General features: G+C 42.1%; 2 protein-coding genes across 2 annotated transcripts; both read left to right on the plus strand.

Annotated features, from left to right (window-relative positions):
• The first annotated feature begins 4,109 nt into the window (after window positions 1–4,109).
• fkbp11 (FKBP prolyl isomerase 11) lies at window positions 4,110–14,190 on the plus strand. The gene is made up of 6 exons (XM_082532509.1): window positions 4,110–4,468; window positions 4,558–4,620; window positions 11,516–11,603; window positions 11,726–11,759; window positions 11,882–11,952; window positions 13,938–14,190. The coding sequence occupies exons 1-6, from the start codon at window positions 4,340–4,342 to the stop codon at window positions 14,144–14,146; spliced, it is 594 nt and encodes a 197-aa protein (XP_082388635.1). The 5' UTR covers window positions 4,110–4,339; the 3' UTR covers window positions 14,147–14,190.
• Window positions 14,191–15,925: 1,735 nt separating this feature from the next.
• Window positions 15,926–17,603, plus strand: LOC309706951 (small ribosomal subunit protein eS26). The gene is made up of 4 exons (XM_082533978.1): window positions 15,926–16,045; window positions 16,923–17,100; window positions 17,188–17,318; window positions 17,509–17,603. Exons 1-4 carry the CDS (start codon window positions 15,941–15,943, stop codon window positions 17,542–17,544), a joined length of 450 nt encoding a protein of 149 aa, XP_082390104.1. The 5' UTR covers window positions 15,926–15,940; the 3' UTR covers window positions 17,545–17,603.
• Window positions 17,604–19,794: the final 2,191 nt, after the last annotated feature.

Genomic DNA, 19,794 nt, shown 5'->3' on the forward strand with positions numbered 1-19,794 from the left:
TATTCTTGGATGCGGTTGTAGGACCGGCTTTAAAATCGCATGACAAAAATATCATACACATTAAAAAAAACTGTATCACCAACGTAGCCTGGACAACATTTGCTAGTTAGATGAAGTCAGCTATCTCATCTTAGCATATTTATATGCATATTTATAATTATACGGTTCTTGGAGTGAGTGCATACACTCATGAAGTTTAGTAACTTCAGGTCACTGCAACAAGCCCAGGTACAGTTTACCGACGGATGGGTGCAGGACCTTGAAATGCACCGTGTAGAACGAAAGACCATCGTACGTATCATAAGTTTACCAGTCTCACAAATTGTCGTCATAAATACACATTCGTTAACCGTTTATTAATAGGACCTTTGAGCTCAACGGTAATTAATTAGTAGTGGAAATAATTTCTGGTAGCGTTACAGAAATGTAGCAGTGACAATAATATTGTATGCTGTAATCACCGCGCGGATAGGAGGCGGCTGGCTTGACCGCGGCTCACAAATGACGGCTCACTTTACCGCAGTCTGTAATCGCACTGGGCAATTAGTGATACAAAAAACCTGTTTTATCCTGTGAATAAAAGTATATGTTTTTGTCAGTGTACCATAATAACAGAAGCGAAACGCAATATTGTGTCAGGACAATTCACTATTTATGCACAATAAATAAAGGAGCATAGCGCGACAATTTCTGTTCAGCGCCAGACTTGCTTGTAACCTATATCACTAATTATGTTATGAAAATGACGTATTAACTACTAAAAAACACTGACCTTCGTGTAAATGCTTGGAGCAGACTAACCTGTGAGCTGGAGGGTTCTGGGACGTTATATTTGGTCTTTGAATGGCTGCAATCCAGGCCATCCGTCGCGTCTTTGTTACTTCGGAAACATGGCTCGAACAATTTCTCTTCAACGACGTAATCCGATAACAACCGATCTCTTTACCCGTCGGCTTCCCGTGGCTGTCATGCGACCGGCTATTGCAGTTAATAATACAACAGCTTCTTGACATTTTTGTGTTTCTTTTTATCGCTGTTTAACTGATTTTAATTGAAAGCCTGCGTGCGCTAGTACCGCTTGCCACGAGTTCCCAGAATCCTTTGCGGTTCTACCCGTGAATGACCTCACATTTTCAATCTCTATATAATATGCATGTTAAATTTTATATTTGGGGTAAAATATCAAGTCTTTTCAAGTAAACCGGTTCAAGTCCAATTCAAGTCCCAAGTCATTGGTGTAAAAGTCCAAGTCAAGTCACAAGTCTTAGAACATTTTTTCAAGTCAAGTCTAAAGTCATAAAATTAATGACTCGAGTCTGACTCGAGTCCAAGTCATGTGACTCGAGTCCACACCTCTGTTATCACCATCATTGTAGTTCAGTCAAATAATTAGATTTTGGTCTCTGGATATGACTAAGCCACATGGTGCTTCATCCCGGCATGCGGTGTTGGAAGAATCACATAGCAAGCAAGACTATATGTTTGTTTTAGTTAACACCAGAGCTAAATACTATAATTAACTCCTCTGCACGAAAAACTATCCTTTGTCTAACACATGAGCATGTGGCACAAATACTGCAATCTGGGACAGTGTTCTTGCAGAGAACCTGAGTTAAATGTGTATAGACTGAAGGCCATTTCTTTAAAATTTGCTTTGAGAACTGGCAGCATTTAAGGAAGACATAAAAATACAAATGAAATGAAACACAACAGATTTGCGATACAAATAATCAATTTGGCATGCATGACTGTGACTATATGGGGTGGCACAGAGAGACTGACATAATTAAAATGTTGGATGTTTTGACCAGTTGTACCTGAATTTATACCATTTCACATTTTCTTTACGTTAAAGATGTCATTATGTTTCACAGCCCAGTACAGCATTTCTGGATATTTGTCTATTCATTCATTTGTATTTTACTGCACGTGATTTTCTGTCCCCTTTAAAGTTACAGTGTGTAAAATCTCACCAGTGGATGTCAGTAGACTGCAGTCAAATAATTTTGGTTTTCTTGCCCCTCCCACTTCAAGTGCATGATGGTAGCTACACTAGGTGCTGTACTACAAATAATTCTAGTGACTGTATATTGCCAGCCTGTTTACCTCAGCTGTCAATACGCTGGGTGAAAAGCGTCCATGTCTAATTACGCTGGAGGAGGCTGTAAAACTTTATGAAAGAAGTTTAACATGATTGATGAGTCAGTAAAGCTCATTTCTGTCTGATGACAGTGATACAGAGGTGAATTCTTAAGGATATTATTTTAACACTTTTTTTTTAATCAGAAAGTGTTGCTGTTAGCTTCTGTTAGCTTCTGTTAGCTGCTGTTAGCTGCTGTTAGCTGCTGTTAGATAGCGTTAGTGAAACTTACTTTGAAGTGGAGATAACATTGTTGGACTCTGAAACACCAAATAAACTCTCATACAATGTGAGAATGTAATGAAACTGTTTATCGGAAGGAAAGTGTGATTCTTAGGACACTTGAGTCTAACATTAGTTGGCATAATTTTATCTTATATGCAACTATTGCTGTTGTTTGGTCGGCTCGCTGTCAGCTGTCCTTAGAGGGTGGGGTCACATGTCTGCTGCTGACAAGCATGTTCGTACATATTTTCAGGAAATGAGGCTTGAGGAGGAGAGGTGGTGGAGATGAGGGAGGGGAGACACAATAAAAAAGAGATTATGAAAAAACACATGTACAAATGTTAAATGGTTATATGTAGCTTGAAAGATCAATTTATGATCTTTAAATTACAAAGGTGACTCTGTTCATCTGGATGAGGCTGCTGGCAGGGTTTTCGCTAATGTGTCAGGAGTATTGAAACAGTGGAGACGCATTTTTTCTAAACACAGCATCTCTGTGGTTTTCAAACCCCAAAACAAGCTGTGCCAAAAACTGGTCCACCCCAAGGATCGGGTCCCCCAGGACAAACAGAGTAATATAGCGTAAGCTGTTAAGTGCCACGAGGGTTGCCGTGATTTATACATGGGGGAAACCAAACAACCTCTGGCTAAGCGGATGGCACAACACACAAGAGCTAACTCGTCAGGCCAAAACTCCGCAGTCTATTTACACCTACAGGCCAGTAGACACTCAATGATGAGGATGTACACATCCTGGACAGGGAGGAATGCTGGTTTGAGTGGGGAGTCAAGGAGGCCACGTGAAAAGGGAAAGACCATTTCTGAATCGAGGGGGCCTGAGGGTACATATTTCACCATCTTACAGTGTTGTGATTGCAGACATTCCCCAACTTTTTGAACGGTACTCATAGCCATTTGTCAGTGATCACTGATCAATGCAATGGTCATGACAATATGGATATTATTGATCAAGAAACTGACTCACAGCCCATTGTTCGTTAGTGTTGCTAGTTTCATTCAATATGTAAATGTATTGTTTATAAGGTTGGGGAAATGTGCAGTCAGCTGATACTGAAGGAGTCACTTGGATGAATGACCTAACACTTCTTCTCCCACTAAAAACGCTACGTCCAGATGAACAGAATGAACTAGTACATGGCCGGTCTTTAGCCACATATATAAAACATTAAGCAGAACATGGATGTCCATCTTGTATTCAAGATGGCAAAGCAACATGGCGGCTTTCACAACCTAGTTCCCGCTCCCATGTGTAATTTCAATTTGCTGGAAGACGTAATTACACACATCAGTGTGTGTTTATGACTACAACATTGATTGCTTTTCTATTAAATAACCTAAAAATTACTTACTGTACCTTTAAGAGCGGGGCATCTTAGAAAAAAAGAAAACTGATGATCAGTTGACCATTGGTTGAGAAATCAAATATAATGCTGTTCTTCAGAAAAACAACAAAACAAAGACTTTCTAGAATATTTCTAATACGATACATTATTTTACATCACTTCCGGACTAAAGCTGGGTACTACCCATCACCTTTACGTTTCCTGCAGTCTAAACCGGAGGGCATAGGGAGACGTGGCGTCTGTAGCGGAGGGGTGTTTGCTCCTCAGCACGCCGACTTTCTCCAGCATGGAGCAGCCACACAGTGAAGGAGGAGAGCCTGCAGAAGCTGCGCAGCACCGCCCCCCAGCGCCTCTGCAGAGTTTCCGCTTGACACCCACGGCAGCCTGATGGGATGCATGCGGAATGTTTGAGGCGGGCTCTTTTGGAGGACCCAGGTGTTGGGACGGCGTCCAGCAGCTATTAGGGCTTATCGCTACAGTGTTACAACACATCAGCATTACCTGGCGCTGAGCCACTTTGGACGCAGAGGTCGACGGGCACGGCTCTCTCACTCTCTTTCGCTCTGCTGATGAGTGGAGAAGACTCCTACACGGAAGTTGTTGTTGTCGGATGGCATCTCTTTCCCAGAAGTTCACAATGAGGACGGGCGTCTTTCTGCTCCTTCTCGCAGTCTTCACCTGTGGACTCGCGCAGGTAGACCACGATGACGCCCCCGAGGAGCTGCAGGTGGAGACCTTGGTGAGTATTACAATGCAATAGCAGCAGCTCTAACACAACTGCAGCCACAAAGATGCATGAGTATTAACAGCTAACTCTTCTGACCAAAGGTGAAACCCGAAACTTGCTCCATGCTTTCCAGAATGGGAGACACGCTGCAGATCCACTACACGGTGAGTCCACGGCTGCTGATGTGCATCGCTTCACTGAGATTTGCGAGGAGAGAAGCTGAGTGCGTGCGCGGTTCTTGTCTATGTGGCACCGTGTGCGTGAACCATGTGGACCTACGCTGTGTTTGTGCATTTTCGTACACACGTGAATAAAACAAAGGCTTTGCCGCGACTGAACGGCTCTGATCGTCAGCCAGTGCTTCACTGTGTGCTTTAAATGTGGTTTTATGTGGAGATCCACTCTGATTTTACTGTGTAACGATGGGGCGGTGCAACACGTCAGCAGTAGCAGTACCAAGACCACAGCTCGTAGTTTTGCCACTCAACCTGAATATAGAAACTTACTGATTAATTATATAGATTTCAAGTGGCTAAAAACTATGTAAAATTGGCTTTTTAAAGTACATAATTTTGCCATTACAACCCAGAAGTCCAAATTTAACTGCTGCAATTCTTTTTTTCACCTGGAGTAATAATTAATATAAAAATTAGTTAGTTTGCTGATGCCTCACAGGGAATTCTGGGTTCACATCCAGTGTGTGTGGCATTTGCATTTTCTCTCTGTGTACTCAAACTTCCCACAGTCCACAGGCAAACGTGTTAATTAGTGCTACCAGTGCTGATGCATAATATCCGCAGTGGGACACATGGCTGCAATAAACCTTACATGGTCTTGACTTTGTGTCAGTTTATCAAAATCCCATTACTTCTATCTCTGAGATCACTGTCCTCTGCTCCTCCAACACGGGTCCATCTTACGGCAGCAGTTGGTCAAGTGGTGACTTTAAACTGGCCCCTCGGTGTGAATGTGAATGGTCATCTGTCTCTCTGTATTAGCTCTGTGATAGACTGCCAACCTATCCAAGGTGCGTTCAGCCCTCCCTGCCATCTTGAATTAGATAAGTGGAAGAAATGGATGAACAGATAATAAAAAATACAAATACAAAAAAAAATCTTGTGCTTCAAAGGTGGCAACAACTCACAACAAACGTCGAAAAAGACAAAAAACTAGAAAACTGTAAGCATCACTGTTATACCCATAAAAATAAAACTGTATACAACAAGAAATTAGACAGTTTGAATAGAGAATAAAACATTTGCTACGCTGTTACACCCTGGTTACTCAGTTTAGGCAAATGAAAAACATGTTTATTTATTATGAATCTTTAAACTTACATTTTGTTTTTGCACCTCTCTAGTTCACCTGGTGTTAAAAAGACATTCATTAAGGGTTCAATTAGACTCTGAGTGCTTTTTAATTGTTAATTAACGCTTCATGATTTAGCTCTTTGTGGACTCAAGTGACACAGATGGCACAGGATTGCTTAAATGAAAGTGTGTTCAAAGAATCTGCTGCAGGGAAATATTTTGCTCATATCTGACTCATATTTGGTCATTCGTTTACCAACATCCATCCATCCAGCCATTCGCTTCCACTTATCCTTTTCAGGGTCGCGGGGGGCGCTGGAGCCTATCCCAGCTGTCATAGGGCGAAAGGCGGGGTACACCCTGGACAGGTCGCCAGTCTGTCGCAGGGTCGTTTACCAACATTTATATTATAAAAACTGATATATGGTGAATTTTTTTTTTGCAGAAAGTTGCATAAAAGCTTTATATATTTATTAGATAACCAACTGGAGCTACAGTAGCTTTGCTTAGCTGAAAACAGAAATAAGAGCTAGTTTGTTTTGTCACAAGTAACAAAATTTGTTTCTAACATCTGTAAGTGATGTGTTGTGGATGTGTAGAAAGCTGGAAGGCAGATTTTGTTCCGTTAGCTCCCTCCTGGTTCCCGTCTTAGTGCCAAGGTAATCCAACCACAGACATGCCTGGCAATCAGTCTTTTCATCTAACTCTTAGCAAGACAGTGAATTACAAAACTGTCAGGACCTTCCTTTAAGGTGTAAGCACTGTGGCTTATTTTCCCAGACATGGATTAAGACGAGTCCTAGACGAAGAACTTTTTGCAATAGAGAAGTTAATTACTAATCTTTTCAGGGTTGGCATAGACTTAATCCACATCTGAGAAACTCACCAAGTGAGTCTGTCTTCTTATTGCATCAATAACTCTCTCACACACACACATACACACACACACACACACACACACACACACACACACACACACACACACACACACACACACACACACACATATATATACATATATATATATATATATATATATAAAACACCCAGCACGCCCCTGCGGGCGGTTTATCCTTCAAGCTCGGGTCCTCTACCAGAGGCCTGGGAGCTTGAGGGTCCTGCGCAGTATCTTAGCTGTTCCCAGGACTGCGCTCTTCTGGACAGAGATCTCCGATGTTGTTCCCGGGATCTGCTGGAGCCACTCGCCTAGCTTGGGAGTCACCGCACCTAGTGCTCCGATTACCACGGGGACCACCGTTACCTTCACCCTCCACATCCTCTCGAGCTCTTCTCTGAGCCCTTGGTATTTCTCCAGCTTCTCGTGTTCCTTCTTCCTGATATTGCTGTCATTCGGAACTGCTACATCGATCACTACGGCCGTCTTCTTCTGTTTGTCTACCACCACTATGTCCGGTTGGTTAGCCACCACCATTTTGTCCGTCTGTATCTGGAAGTCCCACAGGATCTTAGCTCGGTCATTCTCCACCACCCTTGGGGGCATTTCCCATTTTGACCTCGGGACTTCCAGGTTATACTCAGCACAGATGTTCCTGTACACTATGCCGGCCACTTGGTTATGGCGTTCCATGTATGCCTTGCCTGCTGGCATTTTGCACCCTGCTGTTATGTGCTGGATTGTCTCTGGGGCATCTTTACACAGCCTGCACCTGGGGTCTTGCCTGGTGTGATAGACCCCAGCCTCTATGGATCTTGTGCTCAGAGCTTGTTCTTGTGCTGCCATGATTAGTGCCTCTGTGCTGTCTTTCAGTCCAGCTTTGTCCAGCCACTGGTAGGATTTCTGGATATCAGCCACCTCCTCTATCTGCCGGTGGTACATACCGTGCAGGGGCCTGTCCTTCCATGATGGTTCCTCGTCTCCCTCCTCTTTCTTGGGTTTCTGCTGCCTGAGGTATTCACTGAGCACTCGGTCAGTTGGGGCCATCTTCCCAATGTATTCTTGGATGTTCGTTCGTATATTCGTGTATATATATATATATATATATATATATATATATACATACATACATACATACATACATACATACATATGTATGTATATATGTATGTATATATATACATACATACATACATACAGCTGGATAGCGTAGTGGTTAGACTACACGCCTTTGGAACAGAGGATCGCAAGTTCGATTCCTGCCTGGGGCGTCTGTATCCAGTAAGGGTCCTAAGGCTAGACCCCCTATGCTAAGCAAGCCTACCGCAGACATGAGCGAGACAGATAAATATGAAGGCATGCCGGCTCGGACGTCGCCCGGATCAACAAGGTCCGCGTCAGGTGTTGAGGAACCAGGGCACCCTGACGAAAAGTGGGCTACTGGAACAAGAAGGCATCGGTGGGCAAGAGACGAAAACAGGGCGTTGTTGGAATGCTACTATGCAAGTAACCCCGGCGGAAGGGGCTACATGAATAGGATGAGGGACCTATGGATTCTTCGATACCCAACATCCACAATGACGGCGAAACAACTAGTAGCTCAGTGTTCCAACATTCGAAAGAAGGGACTGCTCTCACAGCTAGAGATTGACGAGGTACAACACAAATGCTACGGCAAGGAGGAGTCAGGACGCCAGGTCAGGGGGGAGATATCATCACCCCCACCCGAGATTGGGTACATAGCCCCAAGTGCGATAGGAGAAGGATCGTTGAGTGCGAGAGGAACTGACCTGAAAAATAGGATCATGGCCAAGCTTGAAACCTGGATCCCGCGTAGCCGATTACCAAGATTACGTGAAGTTCCCTCAGAAGGTCTGCTAGATGATGTTAATGCAGCACTACGGGCAATACCTACAACCACGATTACCGACACTAACAAGCTGATCTACAATACGGCAACAGTGATCAGTGAGATGCTTGGCTACAAGTTGAACAGCGACAAGGGGCAGTACCCTCCATGGAGAAGGAGGCTAGAGGGCAAGATCAAAGTAGCACGAAGGGAGGTTAGCCAACTAACGGAGTTGCAGAAAGGTGCGACAAATAAGGTGCCTAAGAAATACAGCAAGCTGTCCATACCTGAGGCCTTGGAAACTGCCAAGCAAAGACTCACAGCCTTGGCCAGCCGCTTGAGGAGGTACACCAGAGAGATAGAAGGCAGGAGAATAAACCAGCTGTTCTCCACAGAACCAGCAAAGGTGTACTCTCAGTGGCAAGGGAACAATAAGAGAACAGCACCACCAAGGCTGGAGACGGAGCAATACTGGAAGAGCATATGGGAGAAGGATGCAACCCATAACGGCAATGCTCAGTGGCTAGAGGATCTGAGGGCTGACCACAGCGACCTCCCTGAACAGGGTCCAGTAACCATCACAGTGGCAGATATCCAAGAAAGGGTCTCCAGTATGAAGAGTTGGACAGCACCAGGGCCCGACATGGTTCACGCCTACTGGCTGAAGAAGCTGACTGCACTCCACGAGCGTCTGGCAGCACAAATGAACCAGCTGCTAGTTAACGAGAGACACCCGGAATGGCTAACTGAAGGCCGGACGGTCCTGATCCCCAAGGACCCCAAGAAGGGACCGGTCCCCTCCAACTACCGACCAATAACCTGCCTCAGTACTACATGGAAGCTCCTGTCAGGCATCATATCGGCTAAGATGAACAGGCACATGGGTCAATACATGAGCGGGACACAGAAAGGAATTGGCAAGAATACCAGAGGCGCAAAACACCAGCTACTGGTAGACAGAACAATCAGCCGAGACTGCAAGACCAGACTGACCAACCTGTGCACTGCCTGGATTGATTACAAGAAGGCCTATGACTCAATGCCCCATAGCTGGATACTGGAATGCCTAGAATTGTACAAGATCAATGGGACCCTAAGAGCCTTCATCAGGAACTCAATGGGGATGTGGCGTACAACACTAGAGGCCAACTCCAAGCCCATAGCACAAGTCACCATCAAGTGCGGGATCTACCAAGGAGATGCTCTGTCCCCACTGCTGTTCTGCATAGGCCTGAACCCCCTCAGTGAGATCATTAACAAGACTGGCTACGGATACCGACTACAGAACGGAGCAGTTGTCAGCCACCTCCTGTACATGGATGACATCAAGCTGTATGCCAAGAGTGAACGAGACATCGATTCACTGATCCACACTACCAGGCTATACAGCAATGACATTGGAATGTCGTTCGGACTGGAGAAGTGTAGTCGGATGGTAACAAAGAGAGGGAAGGTAGTCAGAACTGAGGGGATTGAACTACCAGAAGGCAACATTGCAGACATAGAGGACAGTTACAAGTACTTGGGGATCCCACAGGCGAATGGGAACCATGAAGAGGCCGCTAGAAAAGCTGCAACCACCAAGTACCTGCAGAGGGTCAGGCAAGTCCTGAGGAGTCAGCTGAATGGTAAGAACAAGATCCGGGCCATCAACACGTACGCCCTGCCCGTGATCAGGTACCCTGCTGGGGTAATAGGCTGGCCAAAGGAGGAGATAGAAGCCACTGACATAAAGACAAGAAAGCTCCTTACCATGCATGGAGGGTTTCACCCCAAGTCCAGCACCCTGAGGCTGTACGCTAAGCGGAAGGAAGGGGGCCGGGGACTGGTGAGTGTCAGCACCACAGTCCAGGATGAGACAAGGAACATCCAAGAATACATTGGGAAGATGGCCCCAACTGACCGAGTGCTCAGTGAATACCTCAGGCAGCAGAAACCCAAGAAAGAGGAGGGAGACGAGGAACCATCATGGAAGGACAGGCCCCTGCACGGTATGTACCACCGGCAGATAGAGGAGGTGGCTGATATCCAGAAATCCTACCAGTGGCTGGACAAAGCTGGACTGAAAGACAGCACAGAGGCACTAATCATGGCAGCACAAGAACAAGCTCTGAGCACAAGATCCATAGAGGCTGGGGTCTATCACACCAGGCAGGACCCCAGGTGCAGGCTGTGTAAAGATGCCCCAGAGACAATCCAGCACATAACAGCAGGGTGCAAGATGCTAGCAGGCAAGGCATACATGGAACGCCATAACCAAGTGGCCGGCATAGTGTACAGGAACATCTGTGCCGAGTATAACCTGGAAGTCCCGAGGTCAAAATGGGAGATGCCCCCAAGGGTGGTGGAGAATGACCGAGCTAAGATCCTGTGGGACTTCCAGATACAGACGGACAAAATGGTGGTGGCTAACCAACCGGACATAGTGGTGGTAGACAAACAGAAGAAGATGGCCGTAGTGATCGATGTAGCGGTTCCGAATGACAGCAATATCAGGAAGAAGGAACACGAGAAGCTGGAGAAATACCAAGGGCTCAGAGAAGAGCTCGAGAGGATGTGGAGGGTGAAGGTAACGGTGGTCCCCGTGGTAATCGGAGCACTAGGTGCGGTGACTCCCAAGCTAGGCGAGTGGCTCCAGCAGATCCCAGGAACAACATCGGAGATCTCTGTCCAGAAGAGCGCAGTCCTGGGAACAGCTAAGATACTGCGCAGGACCCTCAAGCTCCCAGGCCTCTGGTAGAGGACCCGAGCTTGAAGGATAAACCGCCCGCAGGGGCGTGCTGGGTGTTTTTTTTTTTATATATATATATATATATATATATATATATTGAATGACTTCTTGTATTTATCTTTAAAGCAATAAATGTGTTTTGTGGTTAAAAAGACAGTGTTTCACGCTTCTTTAAGCTCAAACCTGCCTCTGTAAAATATGCACCCACTGAAATCTCTCAGCATTTTTTAAAAATTCTCGGCACCACCTCACTCTTCCTGTTGAATGTTTTCAGGGTAAACTGATGGATGGAAAGGTGATTGACACATCTCTATCCCGGGATCCTCTTGTTGTCGAGCTGGGGAAGAGGACAGTCATCGCTGGTAAGTTATCGAATGACAATCCTTAAGAGCAGCTCTGTCAGAGTGATTAGCTTATATTACATAATTAGTGGTGGGCGTGCTTTTTATACTGATCGAATGTCTCTGTACAAATTTCATATCAGGTCTGGAGCAAAGCTTGATTGGCATCTGTGAAGGGTAAGTGAATAGCAAACCAGTTAATTCACGATGCATGCCGTCACAAATCAGAAATACCAAAGTGGATAGTTTTGAAGTGAATCTGAGGAATGCTTCCTGTATGTTTCTGTTCTCTCATTCAGGCAGAAAATCAAAGCCACTATTCCCTCTCACCTCGCATATGGAAAGAAAGGTTACCCTCCAACAATTCCAGGTACTAGACTAGAAATATCCTACAGCACATGGCAGCGTGACAAATATAAAATCAATATCATATTTCCATATGTATATATAATATAAAGGCAAATTTGGAAAACCCTATGGGTGTCAAATCCAGCGAAGTCTGTTCCAGGACTACAGCTTTAGGTGATCTGTTAAAAAAAATGCTGAGTGGATGACAGATGAACGACAAAAACAGCAAAAGCAACTGTTTCCATGACGGAGATTCAAGAGTCTTTATTATAATTATGCAAGCATAACAAAATGAAGACAATACTCCCTCACGTGATGCAAAAACTTCTGACAGAAATATAAATACAAAATACAGTATTTAAACATTAAATATATACCGACCCGTATTTAAAAGTTTATACATAGTTATGACGACAAGATGACAGGTCATACAAAGTTTGGTTAAAGAATTCATGATTTACAGGAATCACATTTCTGCAGCGACGTGCCCACACTCTCTGGCACCATCATCAAAACACCATAAAAAGAGATCATTTGTCCAGTAAAATATATGTAGATAAACACTTGACAAATTAAAGGAAAAAAAGTATAGGAGGCATCTTAGTAAGCTGCTGTTCCACCACACATCTGAATACCAGGTTTCTAAGATGTACTTTTATTACCCATCAGCCATAATAGGCTGATGGGGTATAGTCGTCACACTGTTGGGCAGCTAAATTTGTGAATGCCATAACTCATGAAGTCAAAGGAGCTTGCAAAGAAAAGCATCTGGACTTCTTTAAGTTACTTGAAGACGTTTCACCTCTCATCCGAGAAGCTTCTTCAGTTCTAAGGTCACTCATGAACTGACCATCAGTGGTCTGTTTCAGTGAGGTTTAGTAACTGAAGGCCTTCATCATCAGTAGAAGTGTTTTACCATAAGATAAAGGCGATCACTCGTGGCTTTTCTTTCAGCTTACTATCACCTCAAGAATATATCAAGGATAAAAGATCTGATGTCTCAACAGGACCTGGAAAAACTAGTGCATGCATTCATCTTTAGTAGGCTTGATTACTGTAACAGCATCTTTACAGGTCTACCTAAAAAATCAGTCAGACAACTACAGCTCATTTAGAACTCTGCTGCTCGAGTCCTCACTAAGACCAAAAAAATGGACCACATCAGTCCAGCTCTGAGGTCTTTACACTGGCTGCCTGTCCGTCAGAGGATAGACTTTAAAGTTCTGATGCTGGTCTATAAAGCTCTGAATGGTTTAGGACCAAAATACATCAGTGACCTCCTGACCCAGTATGAACCTTCCAGATCCCTCAGGTCATCTGGATCCGGTTTTTTATCAGTTCCCAGAGTCAGAACCAGACACGGAGAAGCTGCATTCAGCTTTTATGCTCCTTATATCTGGAACAAACTCCCAGAAAGCCTCAGATCAGCTGAAACAGTCAGTTTATTTAAATCCAGGTTGAAGACTCACCTGTTCTCAGCTGCATTTGAATAAAACACCAAATCCACACGTTTAAGCTTAAATTTCAAAACTTACATTTTAACTACTGATTTTATCTACTGTTCTGATTTTACTGACTGTTTTTAAAAAAAAATCTATTTTAAATCATGCTTTTTATTTGTTTTTGTTTTTTAATGTCTCTGTAAAGCACTTTGAATCACCTTGTTGTTGAATTGTGCTATACAAATAAACTTGCCTTGCCTGAGAGAGTCTGATCATGCCCTCAGGATGAGCTGCACCCCCCTGTCTAAGCCTTTCTGCTACATGGGGGAAACGATATCTTCTGATGTGTCCTGATTTGATTCTTCCGAGTTAATTTCTGAAAATATATGCAGAGAGGCACTGCGTTGCGTGGAAGCATTTCATTACATTGTTTTTGTTTCTCCAGTTAACTTTTATATGTTTTTCCCCTTTATTTTCTGACTCATGTAACATATAATCATAAACAATAGATATAACCTTTAAGAGCTTTTTGCAGAATAGTGACTGTGATATGGATCTGTCCTAGGTAATGCTGCTCTGGAGTTCGAGGTGGAGGTGATTTCACTCTCGCAGCAGACGCAGTGGCAGAGGATGGTCAACGATGTGTTCCCCCTGGTGTGTTTGGCCCTGGTGCCCACTCTGCTGGGCTTGGTGGGACTTTACCTCTACAAAAAGGCCAGTGCCCAGAAGGCTAGCAAAAAGAAGGCCAAGGATAAGAAGATCAAGAAGAAATAAGGACAAATCACTGAACTATTTAAATAAATGTTTTTTTAATTGAACTTGTTCTTTATGTTTGTGTTGAATTGAGATGAGATGGATTTAGAGTAGGTCCTTGTCCATTGGTAGTATGCCAAGACTTTAAAGGCTGTTATGTGCTAAGTGTCCTCTCAGGACAAACAGAAAATTGCAGGTGAAGAACCTGAAACTGACAGTGCTTGTATCTGAACAGGCTCTTTCTAGGAGGTTAGGCTCACACTGTATTCAGATCTCAAATCAAATGTATATTTAGTCCATGCAGCATGCCAGCTTCAAACATACATACAGAAGCACTGTCCTGCATTGATCTGACAGGTGGAAATCATCTTGGGAGCAATTGAGAGAGCAGAGAACAGCAAATACAGTGACATAGAAAAGTGGAGTGTGTGGGTAGGATTAATAAGAAAGGTATTTTAATTTTGAAGTTCAACAGCAAAGACTCACAGGTCAAATATTAGTATCTAGTGGGATGTGTCCAGACACACATCATATCATCATCCAGGGAGTTGGCTGTCATAATCCTGATAAATTTCCTACAGTTCAGTCACTGAAAAGAAAGATCACATTTACTTTATAGCAATACTAATTTGGGCAACTGGTAAGCTGTAAACCAATGGAACAGCAGACTTTTAGATGTTTATTTATTACAAAAAAACCCCTCATTTGTTAAAAGTTATTTCACCAGAAGAAGCATAAAGGGACTGTTTAGAAGCACCTGCTTCACATCCTCATGTAACAACAGCGAGTTTAAACCACCTTTTTTTATTTGGGCCTTTTGTTTGAAAATATTTTAAAGACTCTCTTTTGTAAGGACCTGCTCATTCGTGTACAGAGAAAGGACAGGAAGCTTTGAAAGATGTCCACTGAATAGGCTTATGTTTAAAGACACATTAATTAAAAGCCAAATTGTGGTGTGCCACTAAGAGATATTCTCTGCGGTACTGATCATCACCTAATAAGTCCATAAATAAATTGGACCATTTTTCCTTTTTGAAGATAACTCGCATGAAACCCCAAGATCAAGTTGTAAAAAGAGTCATGTGGACCTTAATCAGAATACAGTCATGAAAAATTATTCTAATGTGGTATTATCAGCATTTCACCTGCTTTTCTTTTGAGCACTACACTGTCCTTTAAGCACAGTGACTCATAATGTCTTGTAGCTTTATTGCAACTACACAGCCAATTTTGGTCTAGTTAAACACTGTTTCCTGGAAAAGAAAGAGTGTGCCAGTATAATAATACAATACAATATAATAATAATGATGATGTAATATAGTAATTTAATACAATTCTGCTGTCAGATTAAGAAAATATCTTCAGGTACTGGTGTTATTATCCATACTGATATTTATATAGTGAACTTAAAGGCCATTTTGCTGTGAACCCCAAGTTTTATATATTCATACATATGTATATATATAGAGAGATAATGTGATTAATTTATTTGACTCTCATTTCAATAACAATTAGAACCTGTTGTTTAGCTAGACAAATCCAGTTTTTAACGGGCTTTAGTCGCAGGTGAGCTTGTTTTAATAACCGGTTAGGCCGATGACACCGCCTTTGCCGTTCCAGCATTGCCTTAACTGTTAACTCCGCTCACTCGGGAGACGCGTGGAGTTTTAAGCGCGTTTTGATATCCCTCCGCGAATTTAATGTTGTTGTTTTTGTTATTTCCCATAAAAAAATCAATATTTTTGCTTTTGTTTCAGCCTAGTGCACAATAGCCACATTTCTTTTGCAAATATTGAAAAGTAAAGCAAGACATCAATGGACTTTGTCGTTTTGTTCGTAACATTTAGAGGGCGGAGCATCCGCACTACTTCTCACGGTGCAACCTCTTCCGGTCCTCTTTCCAGCTTCCCGTGCAACATGGTGAGTGTGTTTCACTGATGGCCGAATCGTGAAAACAGAATAAACCTATGTTTTAGTCGACTAGTGGCACATAATTACATTTCTTTGGGTATTTTAATCCCACGTGTAAGTCACAAAACTGAGAATTGATATTAACTCTCATCCTGGACGATTAAAATTGAGTTTGGGCCTAATGCTAGCCGTTAGCACGCTAGCCATTTTGTGCATGTGTTCCGTGTGCTAGCAAAGGATAACGACGGTGCAGGTTTGGGCTGTAACATAGCTAAGAGATGCGGCTAAAAAGAAAAGCCACATCACAGCGATTGACAAAGCAACCGATAAAATATAACAGTTCATGGTTAAAAATGTGTTTTTCAGTAAGCCCCAACCGTGACTTGAGTCAGTCATACCGTGTAAGAGTGATAGATGATTGTACAAAACTCAATAATGATTAAATGTCTCGTGATTGATGGCATTAGTTCATACGTGTATGTGGAACTAGATTGCACGTGCATCAGTTTAAGGGGTTCCCTTAAACTGATGGTTTATAATTCCCTTGGTTTATAATGGAGCACTGTAACAAAAAAATAATTTCCCCCAGGGATCAATAAAGTATTCTGATTCCCACTAACGTTGAGACGTTATAGTAAACTAGACCGTCAGTTTGAAGCGACTGCTTTGTGGCCAGTGTTAATAACTGGTGTGGCTGGGTGGTGGTGAAAAGGTTTTGAAACCAGTGCTGATGTGGGATTTCAAGGGGAAAGCAGATATATTCTTGTGATTGTTAATTGTTTCCACCTTAACACAGCTGAATTTTTGAGACTGCCTAATGTAGTTCTGTTTTAACATTTTACTCAGGTTTACTTTGTCATTGGTAACCCTTAATGTATTTTGGCAGACCAAGAAGAGGAGGAACAACGGTCGTGCTAAGAAGGGCCGTGGGCATGTGCAGCCCATTCGCTGCACCAACTGTGCCCGTTGTGTCCCCAAGGACAAGGCCATCAAGAAGTTTGTGATCAGGAATATCGTGGAGGCGGCAGCCGTGAGAGACATCTCAGAGGCCAGCGTCTTCGACTGTGAGTGTATTGTATTGTACTTAATTTCATAAAACCCCCTTTTCATCCCGATGATTTGACTCATCTGTACCTTTGTCCACTCTGCAGCATATATTCTGCCCAAGCTCTATGTGAAGCTGCACTACTGTGTCAGCTGTGCCATCCACAGCAAGGTGGTGAGGAACCGCTCCTGTGAGGCCAGGAAAGACCGCACCCCACCACCCAGGTTTAGGCCTGCTGTAAGTACTATTTAAACACAGTTCTTACCTCCTGTTGTGTAGCTCCATTAAGTGTTTAGAATTATTTTTGTATAGCACCTTAATTAGGTAGATAATCTCATTACTAATAACAGGAACACAAAAGTATAACTTGGGCAAAGTTCCATCCGTGGTTACACCTGTTTAATCTAAGAATGTTTCTCTTTTACAGGCTGGTGCACCAAGAGCTCCTCCGAAGCCCGTGTAAAGCAGAAATTGAAAATGCTGTAAACCTGACAAATAAATGGAGAAATCTTCACAAAAACATGAACGTGTGAAGCTCATTAATTGAACGATGTTTACTCATAGGAAAGACAAACTGCTCAAATATTTTATTTGGAATAACTTTTTTTACAGTACAAAACTAACAGTAGCTTAAGATCAAATTATGCAAATGCAAAATTACATATGATACATTTAAAAACGCTCTGCGGTTACTTAAAGCGATATCAGACCACTTGGAGAGCAGGGAAATGCAGGTTAGAAAAACTGAAAAGAACAAAGTGCAACAAGGAAAGTTTAAAAACACGGAATACCACAAAGCTGGAGTTTATTTTTGTAAGTATAGGCTAAAACTGGAGTAGACTGTTTATTTGGTTGTCTTTAAGATTAAAACAAAGGTGGCTGGGTGTAAGCTGAGGAGCAAACAGCATTGGTACCACATGCATCAGGTTTAAAAGCACATTACCATTGTAGCACACATGAATTAATGGTGAATTTGCTCCACTAATAATGCAGAACTTGTTAATTAAATATCCAAATTCTGTCAAAGAACTGAACCATTGAATAGAGTAAAACCTTTTTACTTTGAATGTTTTTGTACAATATTTCACTGAAGGTCAACAAAACTGGATACATCAAATATTAAGTTATTTCAGTATTTTTCTTTGGCTCCTAAGTAGCATTACCCAAGTCCTTTTGATGAATTAGTATTTAATGGATTGTTGGTTAAAAAAAAAAAAAAAAAAAAAAGACTAGTTTTGGGCAGGGTCACTGAGTGGTGGGTTGAGGTATACTCAAAACATGGAGCCTCTTGCACTAACACAGCATAAAGTTTCACACTGAAAATAAATTTGAACCGTTTAGACATAAAACACATTTAAGACCTCCAGCGGAAGGCACAGCAGCAACAACCCAATTCACGCACGTCACACCAACTGGAGAAAAGTCACGTGGGCCTAAATGAGAATATACACAGTGTAAGATGATATGAAGTGACACTGCTAGCTTTGGTGTTACTGCAAATGTTTTGTAGATTTTTAGACTCCCAAGAAACTTTCAGATTCTGATTTGCAAACTAACGTCAGTCCCAACTTAATTTAACAGTCTGCTCACAAATTAAGGCAAGATGATTAGAATATTAAAGTACCGTAACCTGATGAGAAACAAAAATTTAAAATGTGTTTAGGTTGTGTTACTAGAGTGGCAACCAGATCACCTTACTGCACTTTGACAATAAAGGACTGAAACAATAACCAAACAAATGTAGATCCACTTGTAACAATTAATCCACCATCAAATGAAACAAGCTGAACATTATGTCATGTATTTTCAAAGATCTTCTGCAAAGAGAAAAAAATTTGAATATATCAAGGCTTTAATAACAGCGTTATTAAAAGAACAAGAACACCTTGAGGTTTTCTTGTAACTTATACTTTATGTACAAATATTATTTACTTTATGTTTTCATTTTTTTGCCACTGTAGTAGGGAAAAGTGCTTAACAGTAGGAAACAGTGGTTCTTTGGCTCAGCATTGGGGAAATTATTTGGTGCTTATAGAGAACCACGGTACTGCTGATCTTAAAAACAGTTTAAAAATGATTACTGTTTTATTTCTCTTTGTAGAACAAAACATCCAGAAAGCTGTTTAAATATAAGTCAAGATAAAGTTCAGTATTCTCAAACACTGACATGACCCAAAATATGCTTAGATCTGACTGTGAAGGTTCTACAGGAAGTAATATTTCTTGGGCATCTATTATGAAAATAGGAAATACCAGTTATAACTACAAGGGAAACTTTACTCAATAAGACACTGTCTGAACTTAAAAAAAAAACTAATGGGATCAAGTTACTTGATGAATTTGACTAGAGTCACTGTTTTTCCAGTCTTCTCTGCAAATATCTGTGTATCTTTGGTAAATCTGTCACCATGTCCCAGATTGATCTTTGTTGTTGTTGAGGATGTGAAAAGAAACCCTAGCTACAGTCAACATCAATTAAGTTTTAATTTTTGTGCACAAGTCTTCAATTTAGAATTCAAAGCATCCTTCTCAACAGTAAACGTATTGTGCTTGTGTTAAACTAATTACTCACAGAGATTACAACAACCATCTCTGCTGTTTTAACATGAAAATAAATAGAACCAAAAGCTGACACATTTCTCTTCACATTTCATTTCCACACAAATGACCAAGACAGGATTTTTTTTTTTCCCCTTGTTTTTATATATATATA

The sequence above is a fragment of the Aulonocara stuartgranti genome (assembly GCF_965226115.1).
Source record: "Aulonocara stuartgranti genome assembly, chromosome: 5".
In the NCBI taxonomy this organism is placed as follows: Eukaryota; Metazoa; Chordata; class Actinopteri; order Cichliformes; family Cichlidae; genus Aulonocara; species Aulonocara stuartgranti.